The 18,449-nt window shown below is 35.7% G+C and overlaps 1 protein-coding gene across 1 annotated transcript in view; it reads right to left on the reverse strand.

Moving 5' to 3' along the window:
* SCN9A (sodium channel, voltage-gated, type IX, alpha subunit) overlaps positions 1-18,449 on the reverse strand; it is a 118,401-nt gene that overhangs the window by 78,766 nt on the left and 21,186 nt on the right. The window contains exons 8-15 of the mRNA XM_006867006.1: positions 16,738-16,879; positions 14,922-15,128; positions 12,905-13,192; positions 10,044-10,382; positions 7,272-7,401; positions 5,511-5,749; positions 1,174-1,347; positions 21-377 (exon numbers count right to left, since the gene is read on the reverse strand). Of these exons, the coding sequence (XP_006867068.1) occupies positions 21-377; positions 1,174-1,347; positions 5,511-5,749; positions 7,272-7,401; positions 10,044-10,382; positions 12,905-13,192; positions 14,922-15,128; positions 16,738-16,879 (1,876 nt within the window). The remainder of the gene's footprint in view (positions 1-20; positions 378-1,173; positions 1,348-5,510; positions 5,750-7,271; positions 7,402-10,043; positions 10,383-12,904; positions 13,193-14,921; positions 15,129-16,737; positions 16,880-18,449) is intronic.

Consider the following 18,449-nt stretch of genomic DNA (forward strand, 5'->3'; position numbering starts at 1 on the left):
TTGAACATCTGATTACATACCACTAGGTTTCCAATCACCATCACCATCATGTACACAATGAGGCACATTGGTTGGCCAGCGACCTCCATACAGTCCCACATGGTCTCTATCCACTCTCCACACAGCACGCGGAACACAATCAGGAAGGAGTGGAAGAAGTCATTCATGTGCCAGCGTGGGAGTTTACAGTCCTCATTGATCTTGCAGACACAATCTTTGTAGCTTTTACCAAAGAGCTGCATGCCGACCACGGCAAAAATGAAGACGATGATGGCCAAGACCAAGGTGAGGTTACCCAGAGCACCCACTGAATTACCAATGATCTTTATCAGCATATTCAATGTTGGCCATGATTTTGCCAACTTGAAAACTCGGAGCTAAAAATAGATACAAAAGAACATGATTTACTGGTAAATAAAAATAAAACCAAAAGTAGACACAAAGCTCAACATTAATTTCCACAAAGAAGTTCTTAATGTTCCCAATTTTGATAATTGTCCTAAATATAAAGTAGACTTAAGTCCTATAATATTTTTTACTACCTGTCTGAAATCAATTATCCTTATTTTTCATTTTCAACTGTTTAAAAAATTCCTGTTACTTTGTTATGACTTCTACAGCACAATTGCCACATATATTTTTGAAAGAAAGTATGTAATTGTAGTTCAGGATTGCTATTAAAGCCTTTACGTATGCTCTTAGATATTATCTCTTTAAAAAATATCCTTAATTCTATTAATAAATGTGTGATAAAACCAAACATTTTAGGAAAAACAGCTCTTAATAAATCTCTAAATATTTTTATTGATGCCAAGACAATGGTTTTGCTTCAATTACTGATATTTAGTTACAAAATGTGGAACATTTAAACATATTATAATGATGGAAATTCTGTAAACCATAAGCATATTTCACTGTATAGTAAGTTCCCTACCTAGAAAAGAAAAAAAAAAAGTCTTTATCCATTTCTATAATACTAGCATATACTTCAAATTGGATTTGAACATGTTTAAGATTCTACAATTACAATATTCATGCTCTATTGAACTCTTTATCAAGACTTAAATTTGCCTTTTAATTCACAACTCCAAATGTTTTAAATCAGATGAATGAAAAGTCAAAGAAAGAACCCTTTCTATATAAACCATCATGGTAAAGTTGGTTTATATTTACCAGTCTGAATGATCGCAGAACTGACAATCCTTCCACATTCGATAGTAAAAGCTCCACTAAACTTAAAGTCACAATAATGCTGTCAAAAATATTCCAGCCTACTTGGAAATACTCATATGGATCCATGGCAATTAGTTTCAAAGCCATTTCAGCTGCAAAGATCCCAGTAAAGACCTAAGTGACAAACATAATGTTTTTCCAGTATTATTAAAAGCACAGAATAAACATAATGATAGTAATAACTATTTGTTTAACATGTATTCTAGCTTGAACAATGTACTAGACACTTTACGAAACTATATAATTACTTCATTTAATCCTACAAACTAGGTCTCTTTTTTCCTATAGTTATTATCCAAGCATAGGAACATTAAAAAGCTCTAAAATGCCCAAGGAGCTCTGGTAGCATAGTGGTTACAAGTCGGGCTGCCAACCACAAAGTTAGCAGTTCGAAACTATCAGTGGTTCTGCAGGAGAAAGATGAGGCATTCTGCTCCTGTAAAGATTTACAGCCTCGGGAACCCTGTGCAGGGTGACTATGAGTCGGAACCGACTCCACGGCACTTAACAACAGCAACAATTGTCCTACCAGAACCCATCATCTTTAGATAGTACTTTAGAGGAGTATATAAAATTCTAGGTAATAAAAACCTTTGACAATTTATACAGTTACTCTTTGCAAAAAAAAATTATATGGATGGAAAACTTATTCTGGAAAATGAGAAAATGGAAACATAGATGGGTCACTGAAATTTTGAACTAGTATTTTGTTGTTTTTTTTTTCCCTGGGCTGATTTACTCTTAGAGTTATAAAGAACATGTTGACTCACTCTTTAAAGATTAATGATTAGAAAAGAAAAAAGTGTTTAATTGATTCAGTGACAGCTAAAGTAAGACTCCCAAAGCTTTGACACAAAAGTGCATTGCAAAACATCTTTAATTCATGACACTTGTATCAAAGGATTCACTTAAAAAAGCAATGATAGACTTATTTATAAATCATTTGGGTACTCTGAGATGCAAAGAAAATGATGAAAGAAAGTTAAAAGGGAAATGAGATTAGGTGCTGTAGGATAAACACTGGAGTGCTAACCACAAGGTCAGTGGTTCAAACCCACCAGCTTCTCCTCGGAAACCCAATACAGGGTCACTAAGTCAGAACTGACTAGGCGACACTTAACAACAAGAATTGATGCCTTTGAATTATGCTGTTGGTGAGAACAAATCTGTTTTGGATAAAGAAGAGAATTCTCCTTAGAGTCAAGGATGGAGCGGTTTTGTCTCACACACTTTGGCTGTTATCAGGAAGTACCAGTCTCTGGAGAAAAACATTATCCGTGGTAAAGTAGAAGGTCAGTGAAAAAGCAGAAGACCAACAATGAAATGCATTGACACAGTGGCTTAACAATGGACCCAAACATAGGAATAGTGATGAGAATCATGTAGGAGTGAACAGTGTCTTGTTCCATTGTGCATAGGGTTGCTATGAGTTGGAGACCACTCAACAGCACCTAACAGCAACAACATAATTGCATAACAAAGACTGGAGCAGACAGCACCCAAACTTGGAGCTATGATGAAAGCTGTTGAGCCCTAATTGGGTTCACAGTGAAGCAGTGGACTCAGCTTGAGGGTACTGGCCATCCATAACAATTAGAGACCAAAGGTACGGCTTTTTTTCCAAATAGGAATGGTGGGAAGATCACTAATTTGCAGAGCACCTGGGATCCAAACGTCATGATTAGGAATAATCATAAGCAGTTTGGAGGGAAGACATAGGAGTAGAAACAAACTCTTAGACCTTAAAGATCAACTGTTTTGGGACTCTAATAAAAGTAAAATAATCTTATATAGACATTCACAAAGTCACCCAGAATTACTTGTGACTTATCAAGACTCATAAACTGGGATTCTTTTGCCCTGAAACAGAATCTCTGCCTGCTCTATGCATATTTTCAGAAATCTGCACTTTTTGTCTACTGCAAGTCCATTAAATTCAAGTGTGATTACCACTCACATTTAAGTGATCATTCTGATTCTGGAATCAATTTTTCTAGTCACATCTTACATTTTCCTGAGGCCTACATATCATGTGCTTGGCCTGTGTCTTCTGTGTCCAATTCAACCATTTTGGTTTTTCAGTGTTTTTTTCTTTTTTTTAATTAAAGTTTTTATTGTGGTTTGAATAAAAGTTTATAGGACAGATCATCAGATCTGCATTCAACAAATCATACACCTTGTTTCATTACAATGATTATAATCCCTTTCACATACCATCAGTTAACAGTATTTCTCTCTATTCACTTTAGCTTTTTTTTTTTAAAAAAAAAAATTCAGGTTAGGTGTATATAATAATTTACACCACCAAAGGGCACATTCTGCAAGTCTGCTTCCTGGCTGCCATCTCTTAGTCCTTCTCTTTCCATGAATCTAGAGTCCTCAGCTGCCCACTCTCTCCATGTCTCCATCTCTGCCTCCATCTCTGGTGTCGCTGCTTTTCTGGATAAGGTCTCACATTCCGCTTGTGCTCTTCTTCCTTGATGATCCTAGGGCCCTTTGTTTCTGGATTGTAATATTAAGCACTCCCCTGTTTTTGTTACAAAACTTCTACCTTTACAATTGTGAGAGTCACAATTAATCAGGATAACAATTATTATTGAATCATAAGAATGCTATCCCCATCTCTTTTAACCAGACCCATCTGGACAAGATGAAAACTATTCAGTGGGCCCTCTTTCTTTTCCTACACACTATTAAACTAAGCTCCCCCTTGAAACCTAGTAAGCCAGTCACTACGTGCCTTTATCGCCCCCTTATTTTAGGCAACCAGTGTCTAAGTTGCCCATCCCTATCTACCCTGTGTACAGAGGGAAGAGGATTGATACTTGATGTGAAGACTCCTTCCCTGTCTGTTGGTATTTAAAGTTACTACCTCCATGAGTATAGGTCAAGTTCATCAAATTGTAGCAATTTACCCTCATTTCCTTGATCAAAATTTGTTTTGTTCTTTTTTTTTTTAATCTTCCTCTAGTCGAGTTCTGGTTATCAAGCCTCAAGGCTAGGTCAAATAGGTACTATCTGTAAATCTGGGTGTTCTTGTGTGACCCCTCTCACTTCATATCAGCTGGATGCTTCACTCTCAGCTTTAGACCTCTGTGGCTATGTCCTTGTCCATAGGCTCAGGTGTCCCCAAGTCTCACCATGTTTTGGATCAACCATCCCTTCTTCTTCTCTCTCTCATCTCTAGGTCAATGGGAGTCTGTGGAATGTGGTTGAACTCAGCCCATTTCTTCATTGCTGCCTTTCCCTCTCTTCCACTCACCAGTAGACCAACATGGGCACCAGCAAGCTTACATTCCTGTTCTTGTGTACCCTTTGAGTTTCAGTCTTAGAGGGGGGTTTGTCCTGAAGGAACTTGTTTGCTTGCCTTGATGGCTTCCCGGTAAACAACTTGCTTATTCTTGTAGTAGCCAGTCATGCTGACATTTTTGTTTTGGGTTTTTCCTGATGATATTTCTTTGAAGATGTATGTTCTGTTGCTCTAGCTGTTTCAGGTTGGTCTGCTTGTCTTTTCTAGTGGAAATGCCCCATCTCAGGATTACACCTAAGGCCCTAGACACACTCAGTATTGATTTTTAAGGCTTCTTTCTGCTCATTCACTGAAGGGCTTCAGTGATGATGATAATAATTAAAAAAAAAAATAGTACTTACTTGCTTCGTGTCAGGCTAATAAGTTTTATAGAAAATGTTTAATGAACTCAAAATATTATGAATTAAGTGTTCTTATGTTTTTAATAAATGAAAAAATTAAAAACCATAGAGTTTAGAGTATTTATCCAAGGTCACAGAGGTACTAAGAGGCATGATTCAAATCTCTATCTGTTGAGACTGAAAATGCCTAGATACTTCACTACTGTATTAAAACAATGCTTCTGTAGCTTTTCTAAAAATATGTGGGATATGTACTCACAAGGAAGTACCAATGTAATTATAAAATATATAATATAAAGTATCAAATTTTGTAAGTGTTGCTCCTAAGAGTCTGGCTGCCAGACTTTAAAAAAAAAAAAGAGAGAACAAAATACTACCAACTTTCAAGATGGCAACCCTTTATGGAAATAGTAATGTTATTTATAGACTCTAACGCTAGTGCAGTTTATTTGAAAACAGTATATGTTACCAGAAATTTGACTTTGCACAGTGATTCATACTGGGAATTCTTGATGTGCGTAAATATCTAGTTTCAGGTCCATCTGACTGATACAAAAATGAAATGACAATTACAACAACAACAACAAAAGAAACTATGAGTACATAACACACCATAATAAACTCACCAAATTTCCCACAGTAAGCACGTGCTTGAATTCATTAGTCATTGGATGATGTTCCATAGCCATAAATAATGTGTTCAAAACTATGCAAATGGTTATAGCAAGATCTACAAAAGGATCCATTACAATAACATACATCAGCTTTTTAAATTTTATCCAATATGGAGAACAATTCCAGATCAAGAAAGTGTGTGCAAATCTGTACCACCAAGGTGGGCATTTTTGTCTGGATTCTTCAAGTTCTGGGAGGAAACAAACAAGCAAAGAAAGAACATGACAAATCAGACATTTGTATATTTTACTCCTAATCAGATAAAAATCAACAGTGCACTTTAATATGCAAATAAAGCTTCTGATTTGGACTTGCAAATTTAACAGGAGCCTGGCTGGCCATGTGGACTAGGCATTGGGCTGCTAATCTGTAAGGTCAGCAGTTCAAATCCATCAGTTGCTCAGTAGTAGAAAGATGAAGCTGTTTGTTCCTTTAAAGATACATAGTCTCAAAAAGTCTATATAGGGTAATTGTGAGTAGGAAGGAAGTGACCCAACAGCAGTGGATTTCTGACTTTGGTATCCATGAAAACAATGCATTTGGCACAAATGAAGGGAAGGCAGAGAAATTCTTAAGTGAGAGCAGAGATGTGGGCATTTCTAGGTGAGAACGTAGCCCCAGACATGGGAGGGTAAAGAGAAGTACCATTGTTTTTCCTCTGAAGGAGAACTATATATTTTCCACCAATATACACATTTTCCCCACTGTGTCTTTAATCTTGTGAAGACAGTAAGAAAATTCTCTTTTATTTAGATGAAGAAAAAAAAAAAATTCCCTGAATGTTGAAACTGTAAGTAAGTTATGGATGATTCAGGTGCCAGACATTTTACATCACTAGCCCATTTACTTTTCACCATAATTTACGGTGTGAGTGGTGGGAAGTTTTCTTGGATCCATTGAGGGTAGGGGCTTTAGGGGTTGGGCTTATAAGCCTATGGGCAAGGTGGGATCTAATTGTGGGGTGGCAGTGGGAGCCAGAACAATTTTAAAAAGTGGCCATCCTTTGACTCTGCTCTCAGTGGATGTCAGGGCCTAACCACTATTGTTCACATTGCATTTTTCAAACTACTTTCTTTAATGCCTGTAAATCCTAACCTTAAAAGGGTGTCATATCACTGACCAGTTTACAAAAGCCCTTTACAGAATGGGTTTCCATTTAGCAATTTCTAAACATTTTCTTACTCTTTTTAGAAGCAACCAATTTAGAGATTAGGTAAAATTTCTAATATCGCACAGTAAGGGAATCATATAATATAGATTAACCCAATTTTCTGCTTTACTTACCATTTAACTATTTATGTTTGAAAGGCCTTATTTTCCAATGCTCCTCTTTAATGTCAGTACTAGCCATTTTTAAAAATAATATTTTATTACATTTTAGGTAAGAGTGTACACAGCAAATTAGGTTCCTTTTAGAAACACACAGAAAGAATTCCATCAATACTCATCGATTACCTTATCATTGCCTAGAATCATTGATGTTCTTTGAATTCTTCCTAAGAACTTCATTTATCTATTTGAGGTTTATCAGGACTTTTCATAAATTTATTTTTTAAAGTCAGTATGTTGTTGTTGTTAAGTGACATTGAATAAGTTCTGGTTCATAGTGGGTTTGAACAGCTGACCTTGCGGTTAGCAGTACAGTGTTTATCCCACAGCACCACACCAGGACTCCAAAAAGTCAGTATAGTAAAGACAATATGGTTACATGCCTTCCACAGTGTTTGTCAATATGCTTGCTCTACTCATCGCTCTTTGTCTGAGATTGGGATCATTCAGCATATCCTCAGAAAGGAGGTAAGAACTGGATCGTCTCTTCTTATGTATTTGATTGGTTGTACCCTAAAAAAAGAAAGATTAATTACTTTTAGGAATAGGAATGATAAATTGTAGAAATAAGATCAAATAAAATCTTGCTTAGGTAACTGTAGTGAGTAATTAAAGTGCAGATGGCATGGTTTTGCTACTTTCTGACTAATTTCATAGGAGAGTAACTTAATCCCCTTCATAACAGTCTTCTTATGAGGATTAAAAGAATATTTACAAATATTTTCAAACTTTAAAAATTATGAATTTTTAAAATCTAGCTGCTTTTATTGTTATAGGAACTATCATCATTTCTCCATTATTCTGGGTCTCCAATTTATTCAGATAATACAACCGTGTTAGAGTGTGACATGAATACAACTAAACAAGAATTGAGGTCTAACAGTATAAAGTGCTAGATTTCTCTGATAAAAATGGAGGCTACTGTGGCTACTGCCAAAGAAGATTTCATAAACTGATCTGAAAAGATGAGATGAAAAAAGATGATTTACAGCGATGGGGACCATAGCAAAACAGGGAATGCAAATTCCATCGTAAAGAGGTGACCACTGTTCAGCTCTCTAAAGGATTGTTGCCATGCAGAAATATGAGCTCTGTCTTACCAGATTAACTTGTTCCTGTGTGAGGTTTCTTATTTTAAAATCTTGACAACTAATTCAAATTCAAAACACTATGGCTGCGGTTTAGTGCAGGCCAACAATACAAACACATGTACACACACGTCCAGATGTACATACACACACACAAACAACAATACAACTCTGCATCTATTTATCTTTCTATCTGCTTGTGTGTAGTGTGTATGATTAGTTACATACCATTTTACAAATACATATATAAAATGCATTTTTACAATATTAGATTTTACATCATTTTAGAGTTGGGATGTTTTATAGTTGTGTGTATGTGTATACATGTATATATAGTTATGTATGTATGTATATAAAATATAGACATACATGCGTATATGTGTGCATGTATGCATATTATATATATGCACACACAACATCAGTAGGTGACTTTTTATTGCAATTTCTCTATAAACATGCTTCTCTGCTTTTATCGCCTAGTAACGGACTTTCTAGAAGTAGAGATTCCCCCCCCCCAAATTAAACAAGAATTATGAAAAAATAATTTGATGAAACAAATTCTTTTCCTTCTAGGCATGTTTCAGATGTAGAGATTATGTTATCTGTAATGCAATTTTTCATCTAAGCCGTGTATTATGCCACATTATTATGTTTATTCAATTTCTATTAAATCTTAGAGAATCCATTCCTATAGTTTTGTAGTTTTATAACTTATTATAGTTCTGTTTTTCTTTCCCTCTGTGGTAAAATTGTAGGTCTAGATGAAAACAATTCATCAAAAGTATAAAATAATCTCCAAATCTGATATAGTTTACAGATTATACATATTGTTGAAAAATAGCAACACAACAAAGATCTGACTCCATAGAAATTTAACACAATTGTTTGATAAGAAAAAATGCTTTGAGAGAAGGGCTGAAGCTGTATCATGCAAGCAGAGCTGTCCCACCTTACCTATGAGCACATGCAGCATTCAAAATGAAACGTGTGTGTGGCCAAGGCTTTGATGGAACTTTATTCTCACTTCAAATGTTACATTGTCTATGACTGTAGATATATGAATCTACAGCATGCATGTAAAGCTTGCTGGGTTAGTCAAAGCTTTGATGATGCTTAATGTAACACAGTGATTGACTTAAACTGGTATACTATATAAACTACAGGAACCAGAAAGATCAAGCCTTCAAGCCCAAGCAGATCTTTTACTTCAATCATGCAAATATGTGATAAATTTCTGGAATTATTAGAGTGGTTGTTTTTTGTTTGTTTGTTTTTTGTGTTAATGTAAATATCTATCTATCTATCTATCTATCTATATATTTGTTGCTAAATTTTTATTCATTGATTCTAGACAAAATCGACTGAGACATTTTTCATGAAAGCACTTAAGTTTCATTGGTACAGGAGAACCCTAAAGCGTACATATTCTAAATTATTTCCAAGAAACATGGTACACATTGGAGAGGCACAGAATATAAATTCCTAACCAGAGGACTTCTAGTTCAGACTCAATGCTACAATTTATTAGCTGAGTGATTATGCAAAAATTGCATTGTTTTTCTGTGCCTCCATTTCCCCAAGTGTAAAATAGAGATGATCATACAGTTTCACTCAATACAGTGATTCTAAGTATTAAGGTGTATATTAGGTGGCAAACTGAAAAAGAGATGAGTCAATAATCCACCTTTCTTTAAAGAAATGGGATCTTCTGTCAACTAGTACAATTAGCATTTTCTGTGCTGATAGATATCTTTTATAAATTTTTTTCTAAAGGAATTATTTTTCATCTCCAATAATAAAATTAATAGTTAAGTACCTTAGTTTTTAAAGTAGTGTTCTAAAAAACCTTTGAATTTGATGCCTATGGCACATAGCATGAGATTTAAAGTTAATGAGTGAAAGGTGTGTTTCTACAGAAATATTGCAAAATGCAGAGCCATTCATAAGATCAGAGAGAAGGTCCCTCCAGCAGAGAGATTGAGTGATGCAGGAGTAAGGACCCAGTCATGCCTGAGCTATTGAAAACATCCTTACGCTGTCATCAGAAGTTGCCTTATCTATTATCACCTCTGGCAGAAGCTGTCCATTGGGGAGCATGAGGGCTGAGGGTCCATCGACCAGGGAGACCACACCATTGCAGTCCACGGCACTGTGCATCTTCCCGTTCACCGACAGCATTGGGGGGGACCTACTGGCTTGACTGATGTTACTGCTGCGCCGCTCCCTTGGTCTGTGGGGTACAAACAATGAGCCCCTTCTGCTTTCATTGTCTCCAAAGATGCTGTGCTCATCGTCGGCAAATTCAGTCTCAGATCCTAGGTCTTTTCCTCGACCCTTGAAACTGAAAAGACTTGTTCTGCTGCTGCGCCTTGCAAAAAACAAGGAGCCACGGATGCTGAGTGGAGACTGCGGAAGAAACAAAAGTGACATATATCTGCTGAAACACCAAAAACAGAAGTGTGCCTCTCCTAACTACCCCTAAATCCACTGACCTGAGAGCAGGTATATGAGGACTGCTTTAAAAGAATCACGATGGTGGTGGTGGTTATGTGCCGTGACCCTGTACAGGGTTTCCAAGGCTGTAAATCTTTACGGGAGCAGAAAGCCTCATCTTTCTCCCACAGAACAGCTGGTAGTTTCGAACTGCTGACCTTGCAGTTTGCAGCCCAATTCGTAACCACTACACTACCAGAGCTCCTTATAAGAAGCATACTCCTGTCTAAAGACAAAGCTGTTCAGCAGGAAGAATTCATCCAAACAAGTGATGAAATGAATTGAAGAATTCATCCTCTCAGGTTCTGTTAAATTGTTTGTTACAGATTTCTACTGCTCTATTCTGTTTATACAACTATTTTGGCTATACATAATAGGCTTTTAATATTAATACTCGTGGATTAGCTTTTCATATACGAGTGGGCTTCAAAAAGTTCATGGAAAAAAACTGAATTAAATGATAATGGTATTTTTCCACACACTGTTTGAGGTCCCGTTATGTAACTCCTCAACAAGTTCCACAAATAATTAAAATGTCCTTAAGAACAATGACTATCCCTCAAGCTTTTTTTTTTTTTAATTTTTTTATTCTTTTTTGTATTCCTTGCTTGTAACTCCACCTTATGCATTCAAAGCTTAGTAAAGTCAACAAAAACCTTTTGATAGTACTATTTTCACAGTCATAAAATATTGTTGTTGTTGTTGTTAAGTGCCATTGAGTCAGTTCTGACCCATAGCAACCCTGTATAGGGTTTTCAAGGAGCAAGCAGCTGGTGAGCTTGAACCGCCGACCTTGCAGTTCAAACAACTTTGCAGTCCAGTGCACTAACCCACAGCGCCACACCAGGACTCCCATAAAATATTAGAGCTTGGAAAATAAGGAGGAAAAAAAAGTCATGTTTCTATGATTCATGTACAGAATAAACCGTAAACCCACTTGAATACAAATTACTTGGAAGTTTCCAATCCAATTCATTAGCACTTACTATATGAAGAACAAAGTGATAGGCATTCTAAACAAAGTCAAAATAAATATGACAAGGTACTCGCTTCAAAACTCGCTTATAGTACTGTGTCACATTTCCTTCCATTTATATCTTAAATAATTTTGTTCATGTTCAACTTCTGTCTCTTTAACGAGATTGTGAAGTCTTTGAAAACATGGACTCTTATCTCTTATTTTCTTTATAGTCCTATCAGGGTTTTTCAGACTAAGTAGTAGAAGGTTGACAATGTAAATGAAGACTGGTGCATGAGAGCGCAGATGGGAGGAGTCAGTCAGTAGGGTAGAGGAAAATTTGTGGGATGGATAGCACTTCTGCTGAATCATGAAGAAGAGACGGTACTGTAACAGTGGTGGTGGTTGTGGGCTATGGAGCCGGTTTCAACTCATAGCGACCCTGTAAAGGATTTCCGAGTCTGTAAATCTTTACAGGAGCAAAGCCTCATCTTTCTTTCACGGAACGGCTAGTAGTTTCGAACTGTTGACTTTAAAGTTAACAGCCCGAATTGTAACCACTACATGAGAAAAAAGAAAATCATTCCAGTTAGAGAAAACTATGTGTGTCAAGTATAAAAGACATGAAAGTACAGAGTCTAGACGCAAGAATGAGTACTCCAATTTGGTGGTCTGAGAGGACTGAGTGGCAAAATTAGGCTAAAGTCAGTTTATGGCATGGATAAAATGTGGGCTTTGTTCTGTAGTCAGCTGTTGTTCATTAGTGATTTCTCTAAAACTGGGCAGGGAGATGACTTAGATCTTTGTTTTAGAAAAATGATGTGGGAGATTGTGCAATGGAAAATACCGAAGTATTAAAGAGAAATGCAGCATTGGGTCCTCTTGGTGGGTTATATAGCACTGTCAGCAGAAAGACTTGAGAGATGGAGGTTTCAGTAGGAATACGAAAGGAAGGAAGGCAGAAATCCCATACAAGCAAAATTAACAGACTATGGGATTAAGTGTTAGTAGCTAGTAAGGTTGGAGGTGGAGGTTGTCAAAGATGTCATTAAAGTTTCTAGCTTGGCTGATTAAAATACTAGTGAAGAAAAGATGATACACTAGTCGAGACTAGTTTTTACCAAGGAGGCATTATAAAAAACAATCTAAATAAAAATATTACAATTAATCTATATTATAATCTATATTGGTTCTCAGGAGCATATTGCTTTTTAAAAAATGTTTATTCTGAAAGCATCATGGGGGAAGATATAACAATTATAAAACTATATGCTCCTTCAAAAAATGATCAAATAAATAGAAAGCTAAATTCAAGTTACCTTTTTTTTTATAAGTGTGTAACAATAGATAAGTTTTATGTAAAAACCTACTAAAGAAGTAAATTCACTCACTCATATCTCCTGAGGCTGCTACCTAAGCATAAAAGATTTTGCACTACCGTCATGCCTCTGGTGGTATATATTAGGATAGAGGGTACCTGATTGGGAGTAGATAATCTCTTTTCACGTGCTCTCCTGGGCCCCTCAACACTAAGGTGCAAACTTTTTTTCCTGATACTTTCTTCGGATTCAGATTTGGACAATTTTTCTCCATCTCCCTTTTCTTCTCCACTAGAGAGCTTCTTTTGATTCTTTTTCTTTCTCCGGTTTCTTCTTTCTTTAGCACTCTTAGAACTCAGTTTGGATGTTTCAGAAGAACTCTCGGAGATGCCCGCAATCCTGGTTCTCCCAATACTTGTATATTCAGCTGCTGCTACTGCTATTGCCTATTGGGCCAAGAGGAAGATGTTCCACATGCAATTAATAATTTCCAAACTCTGGAAAACACTACAATAAAGTGCCTCTTTGACATGATTTTATTTATATTATGCATACAATATCCCTTGTTCTTAAAGTGATGCAGTTTTCTTTGCACTGTGATCTGAAAGCTTAGAAAGTACGCCTCTTGTTCTGCATTGTAATAAAGTGCCAGTGTTCTTTGGAACTAAATTACTGTATATTATTACTACTTTACAGTCAAGAAAATTGAAATATTATATGTGAAAATTTCATTAATTAATTCTGAAAAATAAAGCTCATATTAGCCAAGCTCATATTAGGTAAATAACTCAATATTATTACTGTTATCCATAAAATCAGGTATTCTATAGTTTATTGAAGATTGAGTAAACTGAAAACTAAAGTGAATTATTAAAAGATAATATAATTTCAAGGAAATGAAAAAGGCCAATGATTATTGTCCTGAAATAGACTTCTCTGGATGCTTGATATAAACCTGGTGTCGTTGTATGCTGTCACGACAATTCTGCCTCACAGCAATCCTATATAGGGTTTTCAAGGTTGTAAATCATTATGGGAACAGAAACTCATCTCTCGTGGAGCGGCTGGTGGATTCAAACTGTTGACCTTGTAGTCAGTAGTCTAATGCCTACCCCACTATGCTACCAGTGTTCCCATAAGACCTCAGTGCCGCCTATTTATATATATAAAAAAATCATTTAAAATTATTGTGAATAAAATATAAAGCCAGTCACAATCTTATAACTTTGGTTTTAATAATAATTGGTCTTAATATTTCTTCTAATTTTTATATATACATATTATCTTAAATTGTGATTATATTTTATACTCATCTTTGTATCCTGTTATTTAATATTTTCCTCATGTTATTATATTGAATACATAATTTTATGACTGAATACTATTCCAAAGTATAAAAGTATAATCCTGTTAACAAGTTTTGAACATTTCAAATGCTTTCTGATTTGTAGTATAATTAAAAGGCTGTATGGAATTATTTTGGACACCAAAGTTTCTCTACATTGTAGATTGTTATCTTCTCCCAATAGCTTATACTCCTTGAAAGGATTTACCTAGGACAAATTATCAAATGATTTTTAAGACTATAGTGTGTTTGAAACTGTGGCTCTCTGAAGACAAACCTTTTTAAACTTTTTCACTGAAGTAGCTGCTTAGGGAGAGGAGTAAGGTGGGACCATCAGGACTTCTGACTTAGCCTAAAGTGGCTATGCATCATGTATGTCTCTAACATCTCATGTTTTATCTAAAAATATTTGCAACATCAAATATATATAGATAGTTGCACATTTTGCTTTCTCGAATATAGAATATCTTTTAACTTTAGCATTAAAATACTTTCCCTAAATTTTTATGTGCAATTGCTATTCTGTATTGTAAATATATAAATGCATTATATATATATTCTTGAATTTCGCACAGTCTTATGTACACTGAGGCATCATGGGTAACAGATTTAGAAGGAATAACTTTAGAACATCTTTTCATGCCGTTTTCAGCTGATTATGGGGGAAGGGAAAATGGAGCAGATGTCCTAGTCTAGCTGAGTCCAGAACTGGTCTTCTGTCCACAAGAAATGGAAATGGAAAAGCTACCTGGAGGGCTAAGAATAGACTACAGAGCTTCTGTTGTTACCTTTTGAACTTCTCAGAAGAAATTTTAATTTAACAACAATACCTCAGCTTCTTCTTGCTCTTTTTTAAGTCGGTCTAGGATCTGTTGAAATTCTAATTCCTTCTGCCTAGCTTCTTCAATGTTTGCCTGGTTCTGCTCTTCATAAGCCATGGCAACCACAGCTAGGATCAAATTTATGAGATAAAAGGAGCCCAGAAAAATCACCACAACGAAGAAAATCATGTAGGTTTTCCCAGCAGCACGCAGTGTCTAGAGAAAAACGGAAATTATTATATTAATAATGTACATTTCTCTGGTAAATTATTCCAACTTGAATGGTATTTCAAACCAAAATCAAACCCAGTGCCAACAAGTTGATTCTGACTCATAACAATCCTCTATGAGGTTTCTGAGACTGTATATCTTTACGGGAGCAGACAGCCTCAGTTGCAATCTGTTAAGCATCTGGTGGGTTTGAACTACCATAAAGTCAGCAGCCCAATGCCTACCCCATCAGGGTTCCTTTGAATTGTATGTTGTTGCTGTTAAGTACTATTAATTCCGTTTTGACTTATAGTGATCCAGTATAAAGCTTCCAAGAAGTGGATAGTGGGTTTCAACTGCCAATCTTGCAGTTAGTAGTCCAGTGCTTAGCCCACTGAACAACACCATGACTCCTTGAATGGTATATTATGCCTGGGTAAATTAAGCAGTTTTGTATAATCTCTTGCTATGAAATTATACAAGGGAATAAAATTATATCTCTATTGGAAAACAAACAATATTAAAACACATTTTCAGTAAAAAAGGATTTGTACTTTTTTATTAAATGAGTACTAGAGTTAGATATGATTTTTAATTTTATCATATGCATAATAACAGCTATGATTCTTCACAGACTTAAAGTTCCTCATTAAACCAACTACTTTGCTCATTTTTAAATTTTAGGAAGCGATATCGGTGGTTTATTACTGCTAAAATTTAATCTCTTTTTTTCCATTAAACATAAGTATTAATGATGCTACATGTCATTGCAATTTTAATTCACATGTATTTTATTTTGAGTAAAAGTGAACATTTTCTAGCACATTTAAAGTCATTGCACTACTTTTTAAAATTTCTGTGAAGTGTATTCATTTATAAAATGTTCATAAATTAAGTAAATTTGTAAAAAGTCTAAACAAGTCTTCAGAGATTCTAAGAAATATGATTTATTATTATTAATAAGAAATAAAATTATTTTGGATTCCTTCTCTTGGGGTTGGGCACTGAGAACATATAAATGAAAAGACAGAGGCCAGTCTTCCAAGAATGTCACATTCCAGTTAGAAGATACAGCGGTGTAAATTTATAATGACAAGAAAAGAGACTAACACTGTAAATTGAAAAATACACAAAAGCCCAAGAAAATCCAGAAGAAGGAGCATGTGGGTTGGGAGAGAAAAATTTACAGAAGTGAAGTGAATCTTGTGAATAAGAGTTCCCCAAATAAAACATGGCAAACGAGTGAGCCTAGGGGGGCCTGATGTGCTTAGGGTACTCTATAGTCAGGCATGTGTGGAAAGCAATGGGTGTGCAGGAAAGGTAATATCACAGTATGTTTTCAGCTATTTACATAGGCTATACTGAGGAGAAGGGGAAAGGAGACTTAGAGATCCAATACGCTTACATAGGCTAAAGAAATAATTAATGATTCAAGAACTACCCATTTTACTAATGCTAGGAGTAAAATGTAACTAACTTCAATACTAAGCCAATTCCATTCTCTTCATTCTTAACTGGATAAAATGCCTTCATATTATGAGACTGGCAATGAAAATAAATCAAATTAAGAAAAAAAAAAAAAAAAAGCACAACGCCTAGTGGCCTTGGCACTTACCTGTTGGTAAAGGTTTTCCCAGTAATCTTGTGTCATTAACCGAAACAAGGCTAAGAACGCCCAGCTGAAAGTGTCAAAGCTTGTGTAGCCATAATCTGGGTTTCTGCCAGCTTTCACACAGTGGTACCCTTCTGGACACTGACTGCATACACGATAGAATATTACAGTTAGTGTGTTTCAGGAAACATAATTAAGAGCATTACAGAAAAGTCACAAACTCCAGGTTCATTTAAAAGGGAAGAAACATTGAGTAATGACTGAAATACGTACTTTGGAGTCAGGCATAACTAGATTTTAATCACATCCATGTCAAATTACTTAAAAGAGGGAAATCTAAGGCACAGTTTTCTATTTCTATGAAAATAAAACAATAATACTAACTGCAAAAGGTTAAGATGATCAAGTTTAAATAAAATAATGACTTAGCCTTGCTCCTACATGCAGAAAGCATTTAGTAAATGATGTTGATGTTGTTGTTAAGTGGCATCGAGTCAGTTCCACCTCATACTGATACTTTGCCCAAAGTATGAGACACTGTCTGGCCCTGTGCTTGAACCTACTGCTGTTGCCACTATGCCAATCCATCTGGTTGGGGGTCTTCCTCCATTTTATCAATCATGATGTCCTTCTCTTGGAACTGGTCCCTCCTGATCACATGTCCTAAGTATGTTAAAGTCTCGCCTGTTATCAACATCATTATCAAAACTTGCAAAGTTTAACCATATATCATATAATAATTGTTACATATATATGGATTATGAAGGCAATCATTTATCAAAACTATGCCTACCAAAAGTTATTACTGGAGTTAATAGACAAAATATAGCAACTGTGTAAGTTCATAAAGATTAGTAGCTTTAAAAGATCTGTCAAGTCTTTATATTTTTCTTTCCAAAGTGAATGGATTGTGGAACAGAACATCAGTTGCTCATATGCAAGCTAAAGTTGAAGCTGAAAATTTGTTTTAAATCCCTGAGAACAAAAGTACAATCTTTAGTAATTCCACCTGAATGTAGAGGCAAACCTCTGGAATAGATTTGACACTTTAAACTCTAATTACTGTAAACCAGATAAACTGTGGGATGACATCAATGGTATCATACATTAAAAACAGAGGTCACAAAAAGACAGAAAGGAAAGAAAGACCTACATGGATGTCAAAAGAGATTTTGAAATTTGCTCTTGAAGTTAAAATAGTTAAAACCATGGAAGAAATGATGAGATAAAAGAGCTGAACAAAAACATTTAAATGGCTGTTTTAAAAGACAGAGTATTATAATGAAATCTGCAAAGACCTGGCATCAGAACATAAAAAGGGAAGGAAACACAGCATTTTTCAAGCTGAAAGAACCTAAGAAAAAAATTCAAGCCTCAAGTTGCATACTAAATGATTGTATGGGAAAAATATTAAAAGTTATGTTGTTGCTGTTGTTAAGTGTTGTGAAGTTGGTTTCAACCCATTTTGTTGTTGTTGTCAGGTGCCATCGAGTCAGAACCAACTCCCAGTGACCCCATGCACAGCAGAACGAAACAATGTCTGATCCTGGGCCAACCTCACTACCGCTGCCATGCTTGAGTCCATCAATGATGCCACCTGGCCAATCCATCTTGTTGGGGGTCTTCCTCTTTTTCTCTGACCCTCCATCTTACCAAGGATGATATCCTTCTCTAGCGACTGTTCCCTCCTGACAATATGTCCAAAGTATGAGAGA

The sequence above is a fragment of the Chrysochloris asiatica genome, unplaced genomic scaffold (assembly GCF_000296735.1).
Source record: "Chrysochloris asiatica unplaced genomic scaffold, ChrAsi1.0 scaffold00099, whole genome shotgun sequence".
Classification (NCBI taxonomy): domain Eukaryota; kingdom Metazoa; phylum Chordata; class Mammalia; order Afrosoricida; family Chrysochloridae; genus Chrysochloris; species Chrysochloris asiatica.